We start from the raw sequence: 22,565 nt of genomic DNA, 5'->3' as shown, positions 1-22,565 counted from the left end.
AGGGGGGAACCCCATGCCTTAAGTAGTGACACTTTAAGGCCTTGCTGTTGACCCTCTCGCTCTCTTTGACTGCATTCTGACATTGGTGGCTTTCTCAATTACATGCTGCTGGCCATTCTGCCTTTCTGGGATATCCAAATATGGTCCACTCTTATGGCTTCACTCAGTATTGAAAGATCTCTGCAGGGATTCGGACCATGAGGCACACTTCTTTCTTTCAGTCTTTGGGTTGAAACCTCAGTGGAAGCCCCCACAAACCCACAACTCTTGCATTCTGTATACCAAGAAGACCCTCACCATATGCACACATGTCAGCTGCCTGTGTGAGCTGTACCCCAGCCTGCTTGAACAGTGGTCAGAATGGCCACAGAGCCCTTTCCCACTGAAAACAGGATAGGTTCCAGCGCAGATCAAAGTAGAGTTCCAGGGCCTTCTTTGAAACAATTCCAGCCTACCAGAGCTCCAGGCTTGTCATGGAAGCGGTAGCCTCAGAGTTTCTAAGACGCCCTCAGATCTCCTCCCTGCTGTCCTGGCACAAAGCAGCTGGTGCCCTCTGTCCATGCCAGTCTCCTTAGAAGACAGGCACTCTGCCACACTTCTTTGTTTTCTGACACACACTTTTCTGTTTTCCTTGGCTAGGCTGAGATTTTTCCAAAGCTTTTTGCTATGCTTCCCTTTGCTCTCAAATCATGCTAAACTCAGCCAAAACCATCCACACAGCCCATTGCATAATGTTGTTTTGGAAGTTTTGCCAACAGAGACCTTAGATCATCACTTTGGTTCAGCCCTCTTCAGAGTAGTAAGGGCACAGTCACTATTTCTTGGTGTTGGCATAACAAGGGAGCCATTTTCTCCAATAGAATTGATATTCCTAATAACATCTATATTTCTGAGACCAGTTTCTTCGTCCTTCCTGGAGTTACCTGCAAGGGCTTTGCACTTGGAAGAGTCTCGGTCTCTTCTCGTTTGCTCAACCACACTCCTCTAACATTTCCCAGCTGCCGATTACAAAACCAGTTACAGAGAAAGCATTGAGGAACCAGGGAGCACACGGAATCAGAGAACGGTGTGGAACCAGAGAATGCTGAGAAAGCAGGTCTCTGACTCCAAGAGCCCCAGAGATTCCCAAGAAGTCCGAGGCTGCAGAGAGCAATGGCTCTCACTCTCTCCTGTTACACACTACCACATGGAACCTAGCAGTGCCAGATGGATCTCTGAATGTCACCTTTCAACTCAGCCCACCTGGGCCAGCAACTCAGCCCATAAGTCATCTTTTTGTCTCTTCCACTTTTTACCCCCCGCTTGTACACGTGTGTCTCATGGTGGTTTGACTTTTGTTTGTCTGTTTCTCAGTTGGGTTTTGTGCTTTTCCACTCAGTGCCCCGTAAGGCATTATTTACTCTTTAGTCACACTTCCCTCGTATGTCCTTCCCCTTCCTATGTCTTTTTATCCTTCTTTTACCCTCATCTCCCCCTCCTTTTGCTTCTTAAACATGACCTCCCACAGCTCTAACAGTCTCTAAGATCCGCAGACCTGAACGGTACCCTACCTTTCCCCTTAGCTACTTTACCTACCTTGATTTTTATTTTTTTCTACAGGATCATCTAATGATTAATCCTTATCTTTACCCACTTCACTGCTAATCCTATTAACTAAAATCCAAGTATATTTCATACCATCCTTGTTTTTTTTACTTTTCTACAGTTTTTAGATTTTTACGTGTGTGTGTGTGTGTGTGTGTGTGTGTGTGTGTGTGTGTGTGTGTGTGTGTGTGTGCGCGCGCATGTATACACAGAGGCCAAATACCCCCGGACCTTCAGTTACCAGAAATTGTGAGCACCTGATATAGGTGCTGGCAATCAAATTCAGGTCCTCTGGAAGAGCAATACATGCTCTTAATCAGCAAGCCATCTCTCTAGCTTTCTCCAACAGCATCTGAAACCCAAGTGGCTACTGTTATTAATTGGTTAGTACTCCAGAGGCTTAGTGGCAGTATCAGATAACTGTGGTTGCTGTCCCAGTTAAAATCCTACTAAGTAATACAGAACTTAGAGCAGGCATCCAGGGCTCCGGGTCTAACTATCTTCTGAACTACACACTCAACACTACTACATCCAAGTCCTGTGAACATTATAAACACTTCAATAGAAAGATCGTAACTGATAAAACTTAGGCCATCCCATCACTTTTGGACTTCATGAACTAGGCAAAAAAGAAGACAGAAAGTCAAGTGGGTAGAGACTAGGGAAAGGGGGGAATCTAGAAGGAACTCTGGGAGTTCTCAAAGAATTATCAAAAATGCATTTTTAAAACATTTCAAGATAAAAACAAGCCAAAGAAAGAAACATACAGATGCATAAATACCAGTGAAATAATACAATAAACATGAAAAAACAAGACAGCATAGTCCTTCAAAAGCTATCAATCCTATAGCAGTGGCTCCTACCAGAAGTGAACCGTATGGAATCCCAGAGAACTCAGTGATAGGACATTCAAAGACACAGGCAGCTGAAATAAGGAAGACAATGGATGGCATGAAAGAGGAATCCAACAAAGAGAACTACTGAGGAAAGACCAGTCTAGAACACTAGAAGTGAATAATCCAAATAAGAATAAAAACCAAAACCAAAACAGCCAACCAATGAGGAGTATCAGCAGCAGAGTGGAGCAAGGAGATGACAGAGAGCCCAAGCCTAGGGACGGAAGAACCAGACAGTCCAGCAATACAGTCAACACTTTAATTGCAGTAGTAGTAGTAGTAGTAGTAGTAGTAGTAGTAGTAGTAGTAGTTGTTGTTGTTGTTGTGCTAGCGAGAATTCCAAGATGTACAGAATGCTCTGGAAAAATCAAAATTACATGTTACCGTCATAGGAAGTTCCTGGCTGTTATGAATAAGGCTGCTATGAACATAGTTGAGCAAGAGTCCCTGTGGCAGAATAGAGCACCCTTTGGGGATATGCCCAGGAGTGGCATAGCTGGGTCTTGAAGTACATTGATTCCCAATTTTTTGGGGAAACAACCATATTAATTTCCCAAGTTTGCACTCCCACCAGCAATGGAGGAGAGTTTCCCCTGGTTCCACATCCTCACCATCATGCACGCTCACTTGTGGTTTTGATCTTCGCATTCTGACAGGGGTAAGGTGGAGTCTCAAGAGTTTTGATTTGTAATTCCCAGACGACTTAGGGTGCTGAACATGTCTTTATCTTGGCCATTAGAGATTCCTCTGTTGAGAATTCTGTTTAGATCTGTACTCGATTTTTAAAATTGGATTATTTGATTTGTTGATATCTAGTTTCTTGAATTCTTTATATATGTTGGATATTAGCCCTCTGTCAAATGTAGAGTTGATTCCTGGCTTTTTCTTGATTTTATAGTGATTTTTTTTGTTTGTTTGCTTCCTCATATATTTAATTATTACTCCAACATAATGTGTTCTTTCCTGTAGCCTCATAGATAGATTTGCTTTTCTCTTTAGTTTAATTTGTATGATTACTTCAAGGATTGTCCAAAGAGCTAGCTTAAAGGGCATGAATTCCTTTAGTCTATTTTGTCGTGGAAAGTTCAGACTTTTCAGGTGTGCTGTTAAGTTACTAGTATGCGGTATCTCCATTTTCTTTATGAAGGGCACTTAGTGCTATGAACTTTCCTCTTGGCACAGCTTTCATGGTGTCCCATAAGTTGTCCATTCCTTTTCACTAAATTCTAGAAAGCTTTTATAGCTTTAGTTTTGTGCAGGATGAAATATCTGTTTGCAATCTTCTACGTGCCGGCGTCCAGTTAGACCAGAATCCTTTGTTAAGGATGCTTTCTCTTTTCCATTGAATAGTTTTGGCTTCTTTATCAAAAAGCAGGTGTCCATATGTGTGCAGATTTACATCTGGACTTTGATTCGATCCCATTGTCCAAACTGCCTGTTTTTATGCCAATACCATATGGTCGTGTTTCTATAGCTCTGTAATAAAGCTTGAAATCAAGAATGGTGACTCCATTGGGAGTTCTTTTATTGTACAAGATTGTTTTAGCTATCCTGGGTTTTTCCATAAAAAGTTTAGTATTGTTCTTTCAAGGTCTGCGAAGAATTGTGTTGGAATTTTGATGGGAATTGCCTTGAATCTGGAGGTTGCTTTTGGTAAGATGGCCGTTTTGGTGTGTTAATTCTTCTGATCCATAAGCATGGGAAATCGTACTATCTTCTAATATCTTCTTCATTCAATTTTTCTCATTAAAGACTTGACGTTCTTGTCATACAGATCTTTTGCCTGTTTGGTTAAAGTTGCCCCAAGATATTTTATATCATTTGTGGCTATTGTAAATGGTGGTGTTTCCTTGATTTCTTTCTTGTTTGTCATTTGTGTATAAGATTGTTACTGATTTTTTTTTTTTAGTTAATCTTATATTCAGCCACTTTGTTTAAGGTGCTTACCAGCTATAGTTCTCCGATAGAATTTTTGGGGTTGCTTATGTATACTATCACATCATACGTAAATTATTGTGATGGTTTGTATACGTTTGGCCCAGGGAGTGGCAAGGAGGTGTGGCCTTGTTAAAGTGGGTGTGTCACTGAGGGCATGGGCTTAAGACCCTTATCCTGGTTGCCTGGAAATCAGTATTCTGCTAGCAGCTTTCTGATGAAGATGTACAACTCTCAGCTCCTCCTGCACCATGCCTGCTAAACTCTAGTCTATCACCACCTTGATGGTAATAGACTAGACTTCTGAACCTATAAGGCAGCCCCAATTAAATGTTGTCCTTATAAAAGTTGACTTGGTCATGGTGTCTGTTCACAGCAGTAAAACCCTAACTAAGACATTAGTGATACTTTGACTTCTTTTTTTTAATTGGATATTTTTAAATTTACATTTCAAATGTTATCTGCTTTCCTGGTTTCCTGTCCATAAACCCCCTATCCCATTCCCTCCCCTTCTTCTAGGAGGGTTTTCCGCCTCCCCAACCACCCACCCATTCCCGGCGGATCCAGCCTTGGCAGGACCAAGGGCTTCTCTTCCCATTGGTCTTCCCAACAAGGCCATCCTCTGGTACATATGTAGCTGGAGCCATGGGTCTGTCAATGTGTACTCTTTGGGTAGTACTTTAGTCCCTGGGAGCTCTGGTTGTTCAGTTGTTGTTCTTATGGGGTTACAAACTCCTTCAGCTCCTTCAATCCTTCCTTTAACTTCTCCAATGGGGACCCCGTTCTCATTTCAATGGTTTGCTGTGAGCATCTGCCTCTAGATTTGTCATGCTCTGGCAGAGCCTCTCAGGAGACAGCTATATCAGACTCCTGTCAGCATGCACTTCTTGGCATCAGCAATATTGTCTGGGTTTGGTGGCTGTGTGTATATGGGCTGGATCCCCAGGTAAGGCAAACTCTTAATGGCCATTCCTTCAGTCTCTGCTCCAACTTTGTCTCCATATCTCCTCCTATGAATATTTTTGTTCCCCCTTTTAAGAAGGACTGAAACATCCACATTTTGGTTGCCCTTTTTCTGGAGCTTCATGTGGTCTGTGAATTGTATCTTGGGTAACTCAAGCTCTTGGGCTAGCATTCACTTATCAGTGAGTGCATATTATGTGTGTTTTTTGTGATTGGGTTACCTCACTCAGGATGATATTTTCTAGTTCCATCTATTTGCCTATAAATTTCATGAAGTCATTGTTTTTGATAGCTGAGTAGTACTCCATTGTGTAGATGTACCACATTTTCTGATATTTTCTTTCCATTTTGTATCCCTTTGCTCTCCTTTAGTTCTCTATTAGAACTTCAAATATGATACTGAATAGATGTGGAGAGAGTGGATAGCTGTGTCTTGTTCCTGATTTTAGTGGAATTGTTTTTGAGTTTCTCTTCATTTAATTTGATGCTGGCTTGCTATAAATTGTCTTTATTATATTTAGTTATGACCCGTGTATCCCCAGTCTATGAAGGGATTTTTATCATGAAGGGATGTTAGATTTTGTCAAAGTCATTTTCAGCATCTAATAAGATGATTATGTGGTTTATTTTCCTTCAGTTTGTTTATATGGTGGATTACATTGACAGATTTTTGCATGTTGAACCACCCCTACATTTATGGGATGAAACCTATATGATCTTTTTGATGTGCTCTTGGAGCTGGGTTTTTGAGTATTTTTGTATTAATATGCATAAGGGATTTGGTCTGTAATTCTATTTATTATTGAGTTTTTGAATAGTTTGGGTGTCAGGGTAACTTTGATATCATAAAACGCATTTGTCAATGTTCCTTCCATTTCTATCTTGTGAAATAATTTGAAGACTATTGGCATTAGCTCTTCTTTAAAAGTCTAGTAGAATTCTGTGGTAAAACTGTCTGGCCTTGGGCTTTTTTTTTTTTTCATTAGAATAATTTTTAAAGACTATTTCTATTTCCTTTGGGGTTATATTTAAGTTACTTATCTGATCTTTATTTAACTTTGGTAAGTGGTATCTTTTGAGAAGATAATCCCTTTCTTTTAGATTTATGTAAGTTAAATGATTATTATATTCTATATAAATTAGTGCTGGAAATTAGTACAATAGCAGTCCTTAACCTACTTCCCCCCCACCCCCGGCAAATAACCACACAGAGACCTTTTTTTTTTTTTTTTAAGATTTTTTTTTTTATTAACTTGAGTATTTCTTATATACATTTCGAGTGTTATTCCCTTTCCCGGTTTCCGGGCAAACATCCCCCTCCCCCCTCCCCTTCCTTATGGGTGTTCCCCTAGCGCTGAGTGCCTGCAGAAAGAAACAGGAAAGAGCATATGTCAGCAGCTTGACAGCACACCTAAAAGCTCTAGAACAAAAAGAAGCAAATACACCCAGGAGGAGTAGAAGGCAGGAAATAATCAAACTCAGAGCTGAAATCAACCAAGTAGAAACAAAAAGGACCATAGAAAGAATCAACAGAACCAAAAGTTGGTTCTTTGAGAAAATCAACAAGATAGATAAACCCTTAGCCAGACTAACAAGAGGACACAGAGAGTGTGTCCAAATTAACAAAATCAGAAATGAAAAGGGAGACATAACTACAGATTCGGAGGAAATTCAAAAAATCATCAGATCTTACTATAAAAACCTATATTCAACAAAATTTGAAAATCTTCAGGAAATGGACAATTTCCTAGACAGATACCAGGTATCGAAGTTAAATCAGGAACAGATAAACCAGTTAAACAACCCCATAACTCCTAAGGAAATAGAAGCAGTCATTAAAGGTCTCCCAACCAAAAAGAGCCCAGGTCCAGACGGGTTTAGTGCAGAATTCTATCAAACCTTCATAGAAGACCTCATGCCAATATTATCCAAACTATTCCACAAAATTGAAACAGATGGAGCCCTACCGAATTCCTTCTACGAAGCCACAATTACTCTTATACCTAAACCACACAAAGACACAACAAAGAAAGAGAACTTCAGACCAATTTCCCTTATGAATATCGACGCAAAAATACTCAATAAAATTCTGGCAAACCGAATTCAAGAGTACATCAAAACAATCATCCACCATGATCAAGTAGGCTTCATCCCAGGCATGCAGGGATGGTTTAATATACGGAAAACCATCAACGTGATCCATTATATAAACAAACTGAAAGAACAGAACCACATGATCATTTCATTAGATGCTGAGAAAGCATTTGACAAAATTCAACACCCCTTCATGATAAAAGTCCTGGAAAGAATAGGAATTCAAGGCCCATACCTAAACATAGTAAAAGCCATATACAGCAAACCAGTTGCTAACATTAAACTAAATGGAGAGAAACTTGAAGCAATCCCACTAAAATCAGGGACTAGACAAGGCTGCCCACTCTCTCCCTACTTATTCAATATAGTTCTTGAAGTTCTAGCCAGAGCAATCAGACAACAAAAGGAGATCAAAGGGATACAGATCGGAAAAGAAGAGGTCAAAATATCACTATTTGCAGATGACATGATAGTATATTTAAGTGATCCCAAAAGTTCCACCAGAGAACTACTAAAGCTGATAAACAACTTCAGCAAAGTGGCTGGGTATAAAATTAACTCAAATAAATCAGTTGCCTTCCTCTATACAAAAGAGAAACAAGCCGAGAAAGAAATTAGGGAAACGACACCCTTCATAAGAGACCTTTTAATATTTCAAAGCCTTAGACCTTAGCTGAGCAGACTCTCAACTCGCTCATCCAAGTTAATCCAACCACCTAGCTCCATCAAGACATGTGGCTAGCTATACCTTCCAGGTCCATAGTCACAGCCATCTCCTCTAATGTCTCTAATGTCTCCTGGTAAAAAACCTTCCTTCTTCCTCCCAGAGTTCCTTTCTCTTCCCAGAAAGTCCCACCTTCCACTTCCTGCCCAGCTAATTGGCTATCAGATTTTTATGAAAGCCAATCAGAGAATGCCTTAGGTAGGTGAGGAAGGACAGAGACACAATTTTACACAGAGTACCACAACAGATTTTGTGGAGGACAGGTTTTGAAGTATGAGCTAACCCCCAACTTGAGGTCCATTGTTGTGTACTTCCTTTCCATTTCTTTTTTTTTTTTTGGTTCTTTTTTTTTCGGAGCTGGGGACCGAACCCAGGGCCTTGCGCTTCCTAGGCAAGCGCTCTACCACTGAGCTAAATCCCCAACCCCTTCCTTTCCATTTCTGATTTAGATAATAAGCTTAAAGTCATTAGAGCTGGGCAGATCTCAACCTCTGTGCTATTTTGTCTACTTCCCTGTGGTGATCCCCAAGATATCACTTCCCAGGACCCACCTAGGACACTCCAGCTCCATCAGACCAGTCCTCAAGGTCATGCATTTACAATTCATGATACCCTGTGGCAAAAGAATTATTTATTTTATGTACATGAGTACACTGTAGCTGTCTTCATGCACACCAGAAAAAGGGTATCAGATCCCATTACAGATGGTTGTGAGACACCATGTGGTTGCTGGGACTTGAACTCAGGACCTCTGGAAGAGCAGTCAGTGCTCTAACCACTAGGCCATCTCTCCAGCCCCAGTAATCTCCTTCTTCTACCTTCCTACTCTCCTTGTGATCCCTGCCTGAGATCCCCAAGTCCAAGGTACCAAATCCACCCCCTCTCTTCTGCCTAGGGATGTAGACAGCTTTATTAACCAATCAGGGATAACTTGGGGGTGGGGCAAGGTTTACATATATGTGAGGATCTCCTGGGGGGGAGGCAATATTTAGGGGACCAGAAGTTAGCATTTGAATACATAGCAGCGCCAGACTAACCCCCCTACAGAAGACATTAAAAAATTGAAAGATGTCCTATACTCGTGGTTTAGAAAGAATTGATATTATGAAAACGGTTACTTTGCAAAAGCAATCTATAGATTTAGTGTAATCAATCCTAACAAAAATACCACTGACTTTCTTCACAGAAATTTAAAAAATTAAAACAACACAAACAAACACCTTAAAACTCTTCAGAAGCACAAGAGACCACAGACAGCCAAGGAAATTCTGAACAAAAAGTGTATCATAGAGGCAGCATGGTGCTGGCACAGAACCAGTCCCAGGTCAGTGGAACAGAATGGAGTGCCCTACAACTACACCCACCTGGGTTTTGAGGAAGATGAGCAGAAGACACATAGAGAAAAAAAACATCTTCAACAAATGTTGAAAACTGGAAATCTATGCTCAGAAGAAGGAAACTAACCCTTTATCTCCTATCCTACACAAAAATCAACTCCAAATGTATCAAGGACCCTGACATAGACCTGAAACCGAAACATAGAGAGCAGGGTTCCGAACCTATGGGATGTGACTCCCCAAAAGACGATGGGAAAGCATAGATATTTATATTACAATTCATAACAGTAGCAAATTTAGTTACAAAGTAGCAACAAAATAGTCTTATGGTTGGGCAAGTCACCAGGACATGAGGCACTGTATTAAAGGGTTGGGGCATGAGGAAGGCTGAGAACCACTGACATAGAATGTCATAGAATGTCATAGAATGTCATAGCACCTATGAAGCTAGAAAGGGCCATGGGGTGAAGAAGAAATGAGACCTTAAGATCTTAGTGGTGCACATGATAGGAGGATAAAGGGAAGTGTGTGTGTGCGTGTGTGTCTATGTGTTTCCATATGAAAGTAAAATTGTCTTTTCAAAAATCTGTGAATAACTGCTTTGGAATTTTGATGGGAATTACATCGAATCTGTAATTTATATTAGAAATAATATACATTTTATATAATTGAAGGCCATTGTGAAGGGTTTTGTTTCCTTGATTTCTTTCTCAGCCCATTTGTCATTTGAATATAGGACGGCAGCTGATTTTTTGTGAGTTAATACTATGTCCAACTACTTTGCTGGAAGACTTTACTCCTGGTGGAATTTTTAGTGTCACTTATGTGGACTATTATATCATCTGCAAATACAGATGGCTTCTTCCTTTATACTTTCTGTCCCCTTGGCCTCCTTTGGTTGTCTTATAGCTTCAAGTACTATAATGAATGTGTATGAGAGAGTGAGCAGCCTTGACTTGTTCCTGATTTTAGGGGAATTGCTTTTAGTATCTCTCCATTTAAGTTAGTGTTGGCTATGAGCTTTCTGTAAACTGCCTTTATTATGTTGAAGTATGTCCCTTGTATCTCTGATCTCCCCAGGACTTTTATAACGAAGGTATGATGGATTTTGTCAAAGGCCTTTTTTGCATCAAATGAGATGAGCATGTAGTTTTTGTCTTTCAGTTTGTTTACATTGTGATTACATTTACTTATTTACAAATGTTGAACCATCCCTCCAACTATGGGATGAAACCTACTTGATCATTGTGGATGATCTGTTTGATGTGTTCTTGGACTCAGTTTACAAGTATTTTATTGGGTATATTTTTGCATCTATGTTCTTGAGGGAAATTGGTACATAATTATCTTTCTTCTTATCCTGGCAATGATATGTAGTAAGGAGAATATTCACACATTGCTGGTGCTAGTACAAGCTGGTAGAATCACTATGGAAACTGGGAAGGTGATTCCTCAGGAAGATGGGAACCAATCTATCTCAAGACCCAACCATACCACTCTTGGGCATTTATCCAAAGGACACTCAATCCTATCACTTGGTTAACCATTTTTTCTTTTTCTTTTTCTTTTTTCCCTTTTCCTGTAAATTAGCCCATTTAGTGCAGGCCTGGCAGGTCTCAGACGGTAGGGCTTCTTCTGGTCTTTCAGTTCCTTCAGTTTTCTGATGGCAGGCTTCACTGTGACTACAGAAGTGGTATTGTAGGTCCAGGCCCCACCCCACTGTTTTCATGCAGGAGCCACAGTGCCAGAAGCCAATGGCTCATCTCTTCGTCTTGGTCTTGCCACAGAAAGAGCAAGTGTACTTAGCGTGCTGGCTGACCTCAATTTTCTTCACCATTTTCCAGAGGGAGGCACCATAGCAGGTCCCGTATTTCAGGGCAATCCTGACCTTCTTGGTGCATTGACCCCAAGCCCAAGCCGGAAGAGGATGATTGGTTATCAATTTCAATGCTTATCTATGCATAATAACCAGAAACTTGAAACAACCTAAATGTCTCTCAACAGAAGAATGGATAAAGAAAATGTAATACATTTACACAATGGAGTGTTACTCAATCGTTTTTTAAAAATGAAATCATAAAATTTTTAGACAAATGGATGGAACTAGGAAAAAACTTATCCTGAGTGAGGTATCCCAGTACCAGAAAGACAAATATAGTATATATTCATTTATATGTGGATATTAGCTGTTAAATCAATGATAACCAAGTCACAATCCATAGAACCACAGAGGGCAGATATAGAGTACGGGATCAGAGGTTAGATAGATAGATTTTGTATGTTAGGATAAAGAAATAGAATTGATAATTATGGGTGGATGAATGGGCAGGTGGAATTGGAGGATTGAGTGGAGAGACAAAGGGAGGAGAGACAGTTAAAATTAAGGGACACTTGAAAGATGGTATAAAAACTTAATATTGTAGAAGCTTCTTAAAATATATACAAATATGAAGGTGTGAAATTGCCAAGTAATGGGGGAGACAGTCCCATTTGGCCATCTCTTGTTAGCAAATGAAGCTTCCTATGCTAATTGGATTATAGCCAATTGAGCTGTTGGCCAAAGGGGCCCTGTGGAAATCCCCCAAACAACCCAGGCTGTTACCAAAATAATAGGTTGCTCTCCCCAAACTAATAGCAAGTTCCCGCTGATGAAGACACCTACCTAACACATGAACATGGAGAGCCTTCACCACTACATGCTAGTGTCTTTGGTACAGGAAGGCACTCTTCTCATTACCAAAAGAGAAACAAAAACACCAAGCCACCCACAAACCTTTTGATCTACAATGGTGTCCTGCTCGCAAGATATACTAGGACACAAAGCTCGTGGGAGTGACCAAGCAATATCTATCTGATTTGACTTAGGCTCACTCCACAAGATGGAACCCATACCCAACACTGCTTGGATCACATAGCCCAGGTATCTAGAGTGAAACCAAACCCTGCTGTTTGAAAAAGAAAACGTCGTGATCAAACGACTCCTAAAGATATCTTGCCATACTCATAGATCAGTGCCTCATTCAGCCATCATCAGAGAAGCTTCCTCTCTCAGCAGATAGGAACAAATACAGAGACCCAAAGCCAGACACCGTGTGGAGAGAGACCTTGGAAACTCTCATCCCCAAATGTCGTATTTCTATCAAATCCCTCCCCTTAGAGCTCAGGAAAACCCGTGGAAGGGTGTGAGGGTGACAGGGAATGAGCACACTGAGAAGATGCTCTAAATCAACACGAAGAAAGCTCATCTGAAGCACCAAGCACAGGGCTGCACGGGGCTGCACCAGGTCCTCCCCATTATGTCCTACAGTGTAGGGTTTCTGTGAGCTTCCTGAGTGTGTGAATGAGCAGGTCTCTGATTCTTGTCCCTTCTCTTGGGCTCTTTTCCTTCTGTTGGTTTGCCTTGTCCAATTTGGTATGATAGCTTTGGTTTTATCTTATATTTTATTCTGTTGTTATCTCTTAGAAGGTTGTTCTTTTCTAGTGAGAAAATGGATCCAGATGGTAGGGGGAATGGGAAAGAACTGGAAGGAGTAGGGGGAGGGGAAGCTGTAATCAGATATATTAAGTGAGGAAAAGGAATCTACTTTCAATGAAAGGAAAAGAGAAAGAAAAGAAATCACACGATGCATCTTTGCCAATCACAATGGAATGAAATTAGAAATCGCAGCAGAGTGGAAACTGGAAAATTCCCAGGCCTAAACAGTGAATTATGAGGACATTAAAAAGTACCTTGACATAAATAAAAATGTAAAAACCAGGTGTCAAATTTAATAACACAGGTACTAGAGGGATGGTTCAGGGGTCAAAACTACAAGCTGTTCTTGCGGAGGACCCAGGTTCAATTAATTCCCAGCACCCACATGGCCTCTCAGGACCATCTGTAATTTCAACTCCAGAGGATCTCATGCCCTCTTTTGCCCACCCCATCATGGGCACCAGATATGAATGTGGTTCACAGACATTTATGCAGGCAAAACATCCATACACATAAAAAATGTAAAAACCCAATTTATTAATAGTCCCAATAGGGGGGCTGGAGAGATGGCTCAGCGGTTAAGAGCACTGACTGCTCTTCCAGAGGTCCTGAGTTCAAATCCCAGCAACCACATGGTGGCTCACAACCATCTGTAATGGAATCTGATGCCCTCTTCTGGTGTGTCCAAAGAGAGTTGCAGTGTACTTACATATAATAAATAAATCTTTAAAAAAAAATAGTCCCAATAGGGAAATTTTAGTTATCAACACACTGAATGAAAGAAAATCTTTCTTCTTTTTGTAAAAAATAAATTATTTATATATTCACTTTAAATCCCAATACCAACACCCCCCCCCCAAAGAAAATCTTAAATAAACTCATCTTAAGGTAATAGGAACAAAATGAACTAAGCCATGGTCACAGATAGAAGGCACAATAAAGCTGTGAATGGAGGTCAGTGAACAGTAGAAACCGTTAGTTGTTGGTTCTTGGAAAACACCAAATTAAAAAACAAAAACAAATGAGCAATGAAAACCTGAGCAAGAGAATTTAATACATATTTGCAGTGAAAACACAAATAACCAATAAATGTATAAGAAGATGCTGACCATCCCTGATCATCAGGAGATAAGTAAGTCAAAGTTGTAATGGGATAGTTCCTCAGAAGCATAGAAAGGCCATTACTGAGAGTCAGAAATTTCCTGTGATGACGAGGATGGGCAGGAATTGGAACCCTTGGAGAGATGCCTCTGCAACTCCAGCATTTTCCACGAAGCATCAGGACCTGAGATTAGATCTCCAGATGCTACCTTAAAGCTGGGCCGAGTAGCGCCTGTAGTCTCAGCACTCCTGTGGCAAGATGGAAAAGAAAAGCGGGAGACATCTGGAACCCTGTAGGCCAGCTAGGCTGCATGTGTAGCCGTGAAGAAGAGAGACAGTCTCAAACAAGATGGCAGGGTGGGACCAACACCTGAAGTTGTCTTCTAACCTCTACACCTGTACCATGACTCTATAGTCACATGTGTGTATGTGATGTGTGAATGTGTAATATGTATGCATGCATGCATGTATGTATGTATGTATGTATGTATGTATGCATGCATGTATGTACAGAGAGGGGATTTTAAAAAGAAAGGAATTGGAACCCCTGGGCAGTGCTAGCTAGCCAGAATATGAAAAGGTACCCACACAAATGGAAAATAGTGAGGCAGCTCAAAACATAATAATTAAAATATAAATACCATAAGATCTAGCAATTCCACTTTCAGACGTTCCCCCAAAGAATTGAAAACACACACAGAGAAAAATGTTTCCGCACCAAGACTTTCAGTAGCCTTACTCAGACTAGAAGAAAGGTAGAAGCAACTAAAGCTGAATGGTGAAAGAAATACAGAGCTTAACAAAATGTCCATGGAAGCAAGCCCCGCGCAAGGACAGCACCAGCTGACCTGCCAAAGGGGAGGGAAATCTCACAGGGCTCTACCCGCTAGATGAGGGGCTGGGCAAGCAAAGGCTGCTGAGGGAGGCGGGATCAGTTTTCTCTCAGGCTGAGCCCCCCATTGGTTAGCCATTCCTAAGTGGTGAGCCTCAACAGGAGTACACACGGGACTCAGCATAGCATGCTCACCTCAGGGCTTATGGATCGGAGAGAAAGGTAAGGAATGCAGGTGGGTCAGAGGCGAGTGAGTGGCTATGGTGTAAATACAGTACTTGGGTAGGGGTGTAAATTTTTCAAAAAATAAGACTTTCAATTTTTAAAACTTTAAAACATAACAGACAGCCAGTTTTTAAAAAAGAAAATGTAGTATATAGACACCTTGACAAGTCATCCAGTCTTATAAAGAAAGAGAATTCTGACACCATAGTTGAGTCAAAGCTGTGGAGACTGGGGCCATCTCTGAAGTAAAGGGGTTTGCTATCATCACTGATGTTCGATAGAAATGGCCCAGGGCCTGGACACATTTCTGTAGCTGCCAGCAACTGAGTTACAAAGCAATTAGAAAAATGCCTTTCACACCTATAAGCCGAGAACATTTGGATAGCAAATGTTTGAAGAAAGAAAGTATAAACCATTTATGTGGCATGTCAGGGTGTCTCTCATCAACATACTACAGTACAGATAGACTCTGAAGATTCTACTCGTGAAGCCAGTCACAAAAGCAAAAACAAACAAACAAAAAACAAAAAACAAACCCCCACGTAAATGTAGTTCTCTGAGGGATTTACTTCACTAAGACTCACAGACTGAAGGCAGACAATGGGAGTGGGGGGAGAAAATGGGGGGTGGCTTAATGAAGTCAGTATTACTTGTGTAAGAGAAAGAGAGTCTTGCCGGGTGTACTAGGGCAAACCTTTAGTCCCTTAGCAGGCTGATCTCTATGAATTGGAGGCCAGCCTGGTCTACACAGAGCCTGGTCAATGGAAAGAGTTCTTGGCCAATGGGGACGACATACTGAGACCGTATCTCAAAAAAGAGTTCTATAGAACATCTACATAAATGAAATATCCTAGTTACCACAAAATGAGCATGAAATGGTTAACATTATATATATATATATATATATATATATATATATTCACTGAAAAGTTAAATAACTTAAAGATTTCTCAGTAAGTCATCTCTAAACTTACCTGACTTAGACATATATACTTAGAAATACTTAGATGTATTTCTCTCCCCAAGTAATGCTGTTTTTATTACTGTGGAGGCCTATGGATGTCCTTTAACATTGTTGTGACTTGGTTTCTATTGAAAATAAACATAAGGGATGGAGAGGTGGCTTGGCAGTTAGGAGCACTTGTTGTTTTTACAGAGAATCTCACAAGGTGGTTTGGCTAATAACCAGCAACAGAGGACCAGTGCTCTCTTCTTGAGTGTTTCCATGACGAGTATCAAGGCATGCAGGTAGTATACATACACGCACACACACATTAATGCAAACCCTCGTATACATGGGAGAGGATGCGCTTAGTCCTGCTGCAACTTGACGTGCCAGGGTGGGTTGGTACCCATGGTGGGGGCTTCCCCTTCTCCTCAGAGAAGGAAAGGAGGTAATTGGGGGAAGGAATGTGTGAGGGTGGAACTGGGAGGAGAGGAGGGAGGGGCTGCAATTGAGATGCAAAGTGAATCAATCAATAATCAATAAATGAAAAAATCTCAAAGTCATTTTAAAACACCCACAACAGAGCCATTTTGAACAAGAGACACACACAATAATGCAGTTAGAAGTCTTGAGACCACTGCTTGGCACCTAGTGGGCTCTCAGTAATGTCCATCGTTGTCAGTGGGCTCTGATTCAGTGTCCTTGTATGTTATAGGACATTGCATGACTGGCCAGGCTTCTTACATGTTTAAAATTATGATCATCACAAAACTAAAGTGATTTCCATTTTTTCTTTACAAGAAAACAAATCGAAAGTAGATTAGATAGATGACAAACCTTCGAGTGTCTGTCCTGTTTCTAACTCTGTGGCTAAGGACTGGGGCAGGGTGCAGGAGGCTTCGGCACTGCCAACAGGGACAGCAGGGAGATCCAACCTTGAGCAGTATCCAACCACTTAGGCTGGCCCAAGTATGGAGGTGGGACCAGCCTCTCTCTGGACATAGATGTGACAATGACTCCTTGGGGAAATTAGTCTTCCACTTCTCCTGGAGTGGCAGCACTGTGTACAGCGGAAAGTTTGGAGACTTGAAGAATAGTGGGGGTGTGGAGGGTGAAGTAAAAGGCATTCTTCAGTAGTACTTAGGAGTGCAACAAACCCAGGGCTGCTCAAAACGACCTACCTGTGAAACAGACCCTCTGTCCTGGTTAGCTTTCTGTTGCTATGATAAACACCATATCGTGACCCAAAGCAATTTGGGAAGGAGAGAATTTATTTCAGCTTACACTTTACAATCCATCATGAAGGGATATCAAGGCCAGAACTCAAGGTAGGAACCTGAAAGACCATGGAAGAGCACTGCTCACTGGCTCCCTCCTCAGGACTTGCTCAGTTTGCTTTTCTGTACCACCCAGGACCACCTGCCCAAGGGGGTGGCACCACCCACAGTGGGCAGGGTCCTTCCACAGCAATCCTGAATCAAAAAAATGTTCCCCAGACTTACGTACAGGCCAATCTGACTGAGGCATTTTCTCCACAGAGGCATTTTCTTCACAGAAGACTTCAGCTTCTGTCAAGTTGACACAAAAGACAGAAGTACCCCAAACCACGCAGCAAACGTCATTTTCTTGTTGGCAGCCATGCTAAGACACTGCTGAGGGCTGACGTCTTTTATAGGCCACACAGAACACAGGTGTTGTGATAGTTCAGGATAATGGACCCATCCCTTCTTACCTTAAACACCACATCAGAAACACACAGCGACAGACAGAGCTGTCTGTACCCACCAGAAGAGACAGGCCAGGAAGTCTCACTGAGGATCAACCCTTGTAACCTGTGTGTTTGTTTTTTTTAACTTATAAAATGTGTTACCACCAAGTATCCTGCAGCAGATGCACAGGGGCATGCAGCAGGCCAGGTGCTAGCACCACAGAAGCTGAAAGACACAGGGGAGAGATGAGCTTCCTTCACCCGGACATTAAGACAGTGCTCTACTCTGAACACCACAGCTGTACTCTGACATGGATACACTCAGATGGACTATTAGCTGTCTTTTCAGGTAATCCAACACTTGATCCCAAACTGAAGGGAAAATTCATCCTGGGGGGAGATTGCACTGATTTGTTTCCAAACAATAACATCATTTCTTTTTTTTTTTTTTCTGATTTGAAATGTATGGGAAATTTGCGTGACATCATTCTGGGAAAAGAACCAAGAGTCATTTGAATAAGTGATGAACTTGTTAAATGACCAAATGTATTAGGTGACAGGATTGCTGGTGACATTGTGACCTGACATTTCTTTGTTTTAGATAGAGTCTTGACTGTTTGTTTTGTTTTATTTTTGGTTTTGCTTTTATTTATTTATTTATTTATTTTGGTTCTTTTTTTCGGAGCTGGGGACCGAACCCAGGGCCTTGCGCTTCCTAGGTAAGCGCTCTACCACTGAGCTAAATCCCCAGCCCCTTATTTTTTTTTTAAACATTTGAACCATCTTTTATATTTTGATGGCTTAAGTAAAGCTAATGTAAGTACATTCGCTAACATTAGGAAGGAATGTGGTACAGATTTAACCTCACTCTGTTACCCTCCGCTCCTGGGGAGTTTTTAAGAGTTTTGTCTGTGAGAAGGAAGCCTAGGAAACGCATCTGGGATAAACAGAGGAATCTCAAGTTACTGTTGTGACCCAGCTGTATAGCACTGATTGGACAGTTAAATAAGGATCCTAAGCAAGAACTGTGCATTGTCGGGGTGCACTGTGTGAAGGTCGCCTCTGTCTATCCCACCGTTGATTGTTGTGCCAGCAGAGAGCTGAGAATTGCTGTTCTTATGGCCTCATAGTTCATAAACATTCACCTTCCTCACTTGTCGAATGGCTTAATAAGAGCTAATGGATAACAGCTAGGCAGACAGGGGAAGGCGGAACTTCTGAGCTGAGAGAGGGTCTCCAGGAGGACAAAATTAGAAGTGGGGGTTCACGAGTGGGACACAGAGGCGGCTGGATGTGAGCAGACGCAGAGTTGACTGGGCACATGGCAGGTCGTGGGCTAGGACAGTCACATCGATTTAGACTGAGCTGAGAGTCTGCCCAGCTAAAGGCCTAAATTATCATAAAAGTTAGTAAGTCTCTGTGTCAGCATTTAACCGGTGGATCCAGAGAGTCCCACTACAATGTATGGCAGCCAGTAGGACTTCAACATGAGCCATGAGTACAGAAATGCCCAAGTCACCCCTGTGTGAATGCGAAACAAAGGGATTATTCTTTTTTCATCCATTCATTAATGTATTTACTTTACATCCTGATCACAGTTTCCCCCCCTCCCTCCTCGCCTCTCAGCCCCTCCCCCTCACCTCTTCTTCCCCTGAGTCTCAGCTGGGTTTTTTTGCTGGCGCTTACGAAACAAATTTTTCATTCGCTGCGTAAAACACACAACGATCACAGAAAAGATGAACAGAATAGTACGCAGCATGTACAGCACGTGAACCTTTGCGAGTCTCGCCCTGGGTCCAGGGGGCCCACTGTCAATGCTCCCACCGTACCCTACCTCCACACAGAATGGGGGTTCCCAGCCATATGTGCAATGGCAGTTCTTTTTGTTGTTGCAAACACCCCGGCTATTGCACTTTTTAGGCAAACAGTCGAACTTCAGGGTGGCGTAGTCAACGCAAGTCCTGTTAAGGCACACCCGGTTAGGACCGCAGGAGGTACCGTCGTTGACATCACCTATGTCGGGTACCCCGTGCGGTATCATGGTCCCATGGTAGCTCGTGCCCCAGCACTTGAGATTGTCTTTCTTCAGGTGGGTGCTCAGTAGAAGGGTGTGATCAGGAAATCTGGAGAGGGCTTTAATGTTTACACACTGGAGCCGACCACAGATCGTGTTGTCTCTATGACACTTGGTGTATCGGGTAGCATTTACAATGCCACAGTTCCCAGACTGGTCACCTATCATGTTAACTGCATCGTAACACTGGCGAGGGGCCTCCTTGGCTCTACGTCCAAAAATGGCCTGGCACTGCAAGTACCTGGATCTGCACCCCTTATGGAAGCAAAAGCCTCCATACCTGCACGGAGTCCCATCCTGCTTGTAATAGTCTTTCGGACAGAAACCTGAGAGCCCGTCACAGTACTCTGCGAGGTCGCATTCATTTTCTTCCTCCCTGCACACATAGCCCGATGGAAGAAAGTTGCACTTATGACAACAGAGCCCGGAGGAGCAGTTGACGCCCTCTTTCCACTTACAGTCTGGCCCGCAGCACAGGTCGCTTTTGCACTCTTCTTCGGAGCCGCAGTCACACTCCTCCTTGTTTTCCACAATTTTATTTCCACACCTCTCTACTATATGCAGCTTTGGGAAGTCAGATAGACAATAGGACATTTTGTAAGACGCGTGTAAAAAATACTGATGGTAACTACAGTTACTAAACCCTGTACGTCCTGTACCCATGACACAGCTCTTCCTGCCTCTGCACTGACAGAATTCCTCATCATGATACATCCCCACACAATGGCCCATTTCGTGAGCAGTCCAAGTGGCAGGTCCCAGGAGATTAACGTTGAGGAAGCTGCTTGCGGATCCAGCATGGAATTCTTCACATGCCCTTCCCCAAGACCACGCAGTAGCATCACTGTATCTCCTTGCAATGTATAAATGTGCCCAGTCCGCAGGAAGCCGGTGATGCAGCGAAGCTCTTTTGTAAAGCACAAATTGGCCTAACACTTGGGATAAAGAGGAATAATAAAGATGTATTTTGTCAAACTGCGTCCAGACTTCAAGCGCCTTCAGTTGAATCTTCAAGCTGACATCCTGAAAGTAGGTGTCTGCAATTGAAGCCAAGAGAATGGCGTCCTCTACCATTCTAGTCATATTGCCTCGGGTAAACACATATCTACTCAGGTCAAAGACCATGACCAATTCCAAGTACCTTTGGTGCTTGTAGGACTGATGAAAGTTTTTTATTCTAGCCACTTCCTCTTCCTCGGCTGTTTGCCCATCTGTTTCTTCATCAACCACACCACAGGTCTCATTGCCGAAGTTGTCCTCAGTTAGGAGATACACTACATGTTCAAAACGGGAAGAGGCCCTGAGGGGTTCGATTTGGTAGTATCTGGAGTCAATGTTCAAGACGCCTCGCAGACCCCCCATGCATGTACTCAGAGTAGATTCGGCTTCCTGAGAGCCCTCCACGAAGCCCACGTAATTACACTGGTCTGGAATATGTGGGTAGTCCTCTATCAGACTGTCCTCTTGGGTGAAGGAGAAAACTGGCAGGTGTCTGGGCAGCAGTAACTTCTTGGGCCGCAAGTGCACCACACGCTCCTTGCCTTCTATCTGTAAGAGGTATGACAAAGAACTGTCGACACCCTGCGCCTCTTTCCTCAAGCTTAGTACTTTGGGAATGGTGATTTCATACGAGTCGAAGCCCCAGTCAGGGTCAAATAGTAGGTCTTCGGCCATAGCCTCAAGAAAGAGCATCGCCAGAAGCAGCCAGCGGTGTTGGGGGAGGGAGGCCCACACTGACCTCATGATCGGTTCTGTTTATCCCCACTTGGTTTGTTCTAGACTCAGGAGTTGCAGGAGCAACTCCAGCCTCTGGTTTGGGCATCAGATTTCCATGGGACTCCACTACAAGGACAGGAGCCGCAGGCGCACTGCTCCCCTGGCAGGCTTTCCTGGGAGTTAGATGGCGGGTTTTCCCCAGGCGCCCCCTACCCAACGCATCCAGTTCGTTTCCCTCCCCCACCCCCCACTCCTGCCCGGGGCAGTAAATTAAGCTCGCGCTTAAGAGTAGAGGAAAACGTGAGCGCGCGAACAATAGAATAAGGAGCGGCCCCAAGCGTGTTCTAAACACGAGGGATGCAGAGGGGCGGTTGTAGATTCAGAGATGGAGACGGAATAGGGAGATTGGCTCAGAGACAACTTATTATGGAGTCTGTCTACAGGGGAACGGAAGAAATCACGTGCTTTGCCTGGTGGTTGTGGCACATGCCTTTCAAAACTCCGGGAGGCAGAGGCAGTGGGATCTCTGTGAGTTAGAGGCCAGGCTGGTCTCCAGTGTGAGGGAGGACTACACAGAGAAATTCTGTCTACAAACAAACAAACAAACAAACAACAACAAAACCATCATTACCCCCCCCCACACACACACACATTTTATAGCGCCTCCCTCGCCTCACTGGTAAGTGTGCCCCATTTTCTGGTGGCTCTCTCCAAGAAGCTGAAGACACCAGTCAGTCCCAGATTCCGCATCACACCCTTCTGCCCCAGGGTCTTCCAGCTGCTGGCTTTTCAGATCTCTTCAGCCAAACTAGAAAACAATCATTTTGCCTCTTTTGCTGCTGGTCAGGAATGTTCAGGTTGGTGTAGCCATGCACAATGAGCACTTGTTGGGGTCAGGAGAAGCTCAGGAATATTCTGAGAAAGGGACATTGTGGCTTATAACTAATATAAATAT

The 22,565-nt window shown here is 42.7% G+C and overlaps 1 protein-coding gene and 1 pseudogene across 1 annotated transcript; both read right to left on the bottom strand.

Annotated features, from left to right (window-relative positions):
- Nucleotides 1-8,115: 8,115 nt before the first annotated feature.
- Nucleotides 8,116-16,785, bottom strand: Rpl37a-ps4 (ribosomal protein L37A, pseudogene 4; annotated as a pseudogene).
- Nucleotides 16,786-18,237: 1,452 nt separating this feature from the next.
- Adam30 (ADAM metallopeptidase domain 30) lies at nt 18,238-21,678 on the bottom strand. The gene has a single exon (NM_001109600.1). The coding sequence runs from the start codon at nt 21,635-21,637 to the stop codon at nt 19,457-19,459; it is 2,181 nt and encodes a 726-aa protein (NP_001103070.1). The 5' UTR covers nt 21,638-21,678; the 3' UTR covers nt 18,238-19,456.
- Nucleotides 21,679-22,565: the final 887 nt, after the last annotated feature.

The sequence above is a fragment of the Rattus norvegicus genome, chromosome 2 (genome assembly GCF_036323735.1).
Source record: "Rattus norvegicus strain BN/NHsdMcwi chromosome 2, GRCr8, whole genome shotgun sequence".
NCBI classification, from domain to species: domain Eukaryota; kingdom Metazoa; phylum Chordata; class Mammalia; order Rodentia; family Muridae; genus Rattus; species Rattus norvegicus.
Note: the sequence above shows the minus strand (reverse complement) of the source record. Positions and strands in the feature narration are given on the sequence as shown.

Bases quoted from the DNA above. Each gene is read 5' to 3' on its own strand.
- Adam30 (NM_001109600.1), bottom strand. From the start codon at position 21,637: ATGAGGTCAGTGTGGGCCTCCCTCCCCCAACACCGCTGGCTGCTTCTG.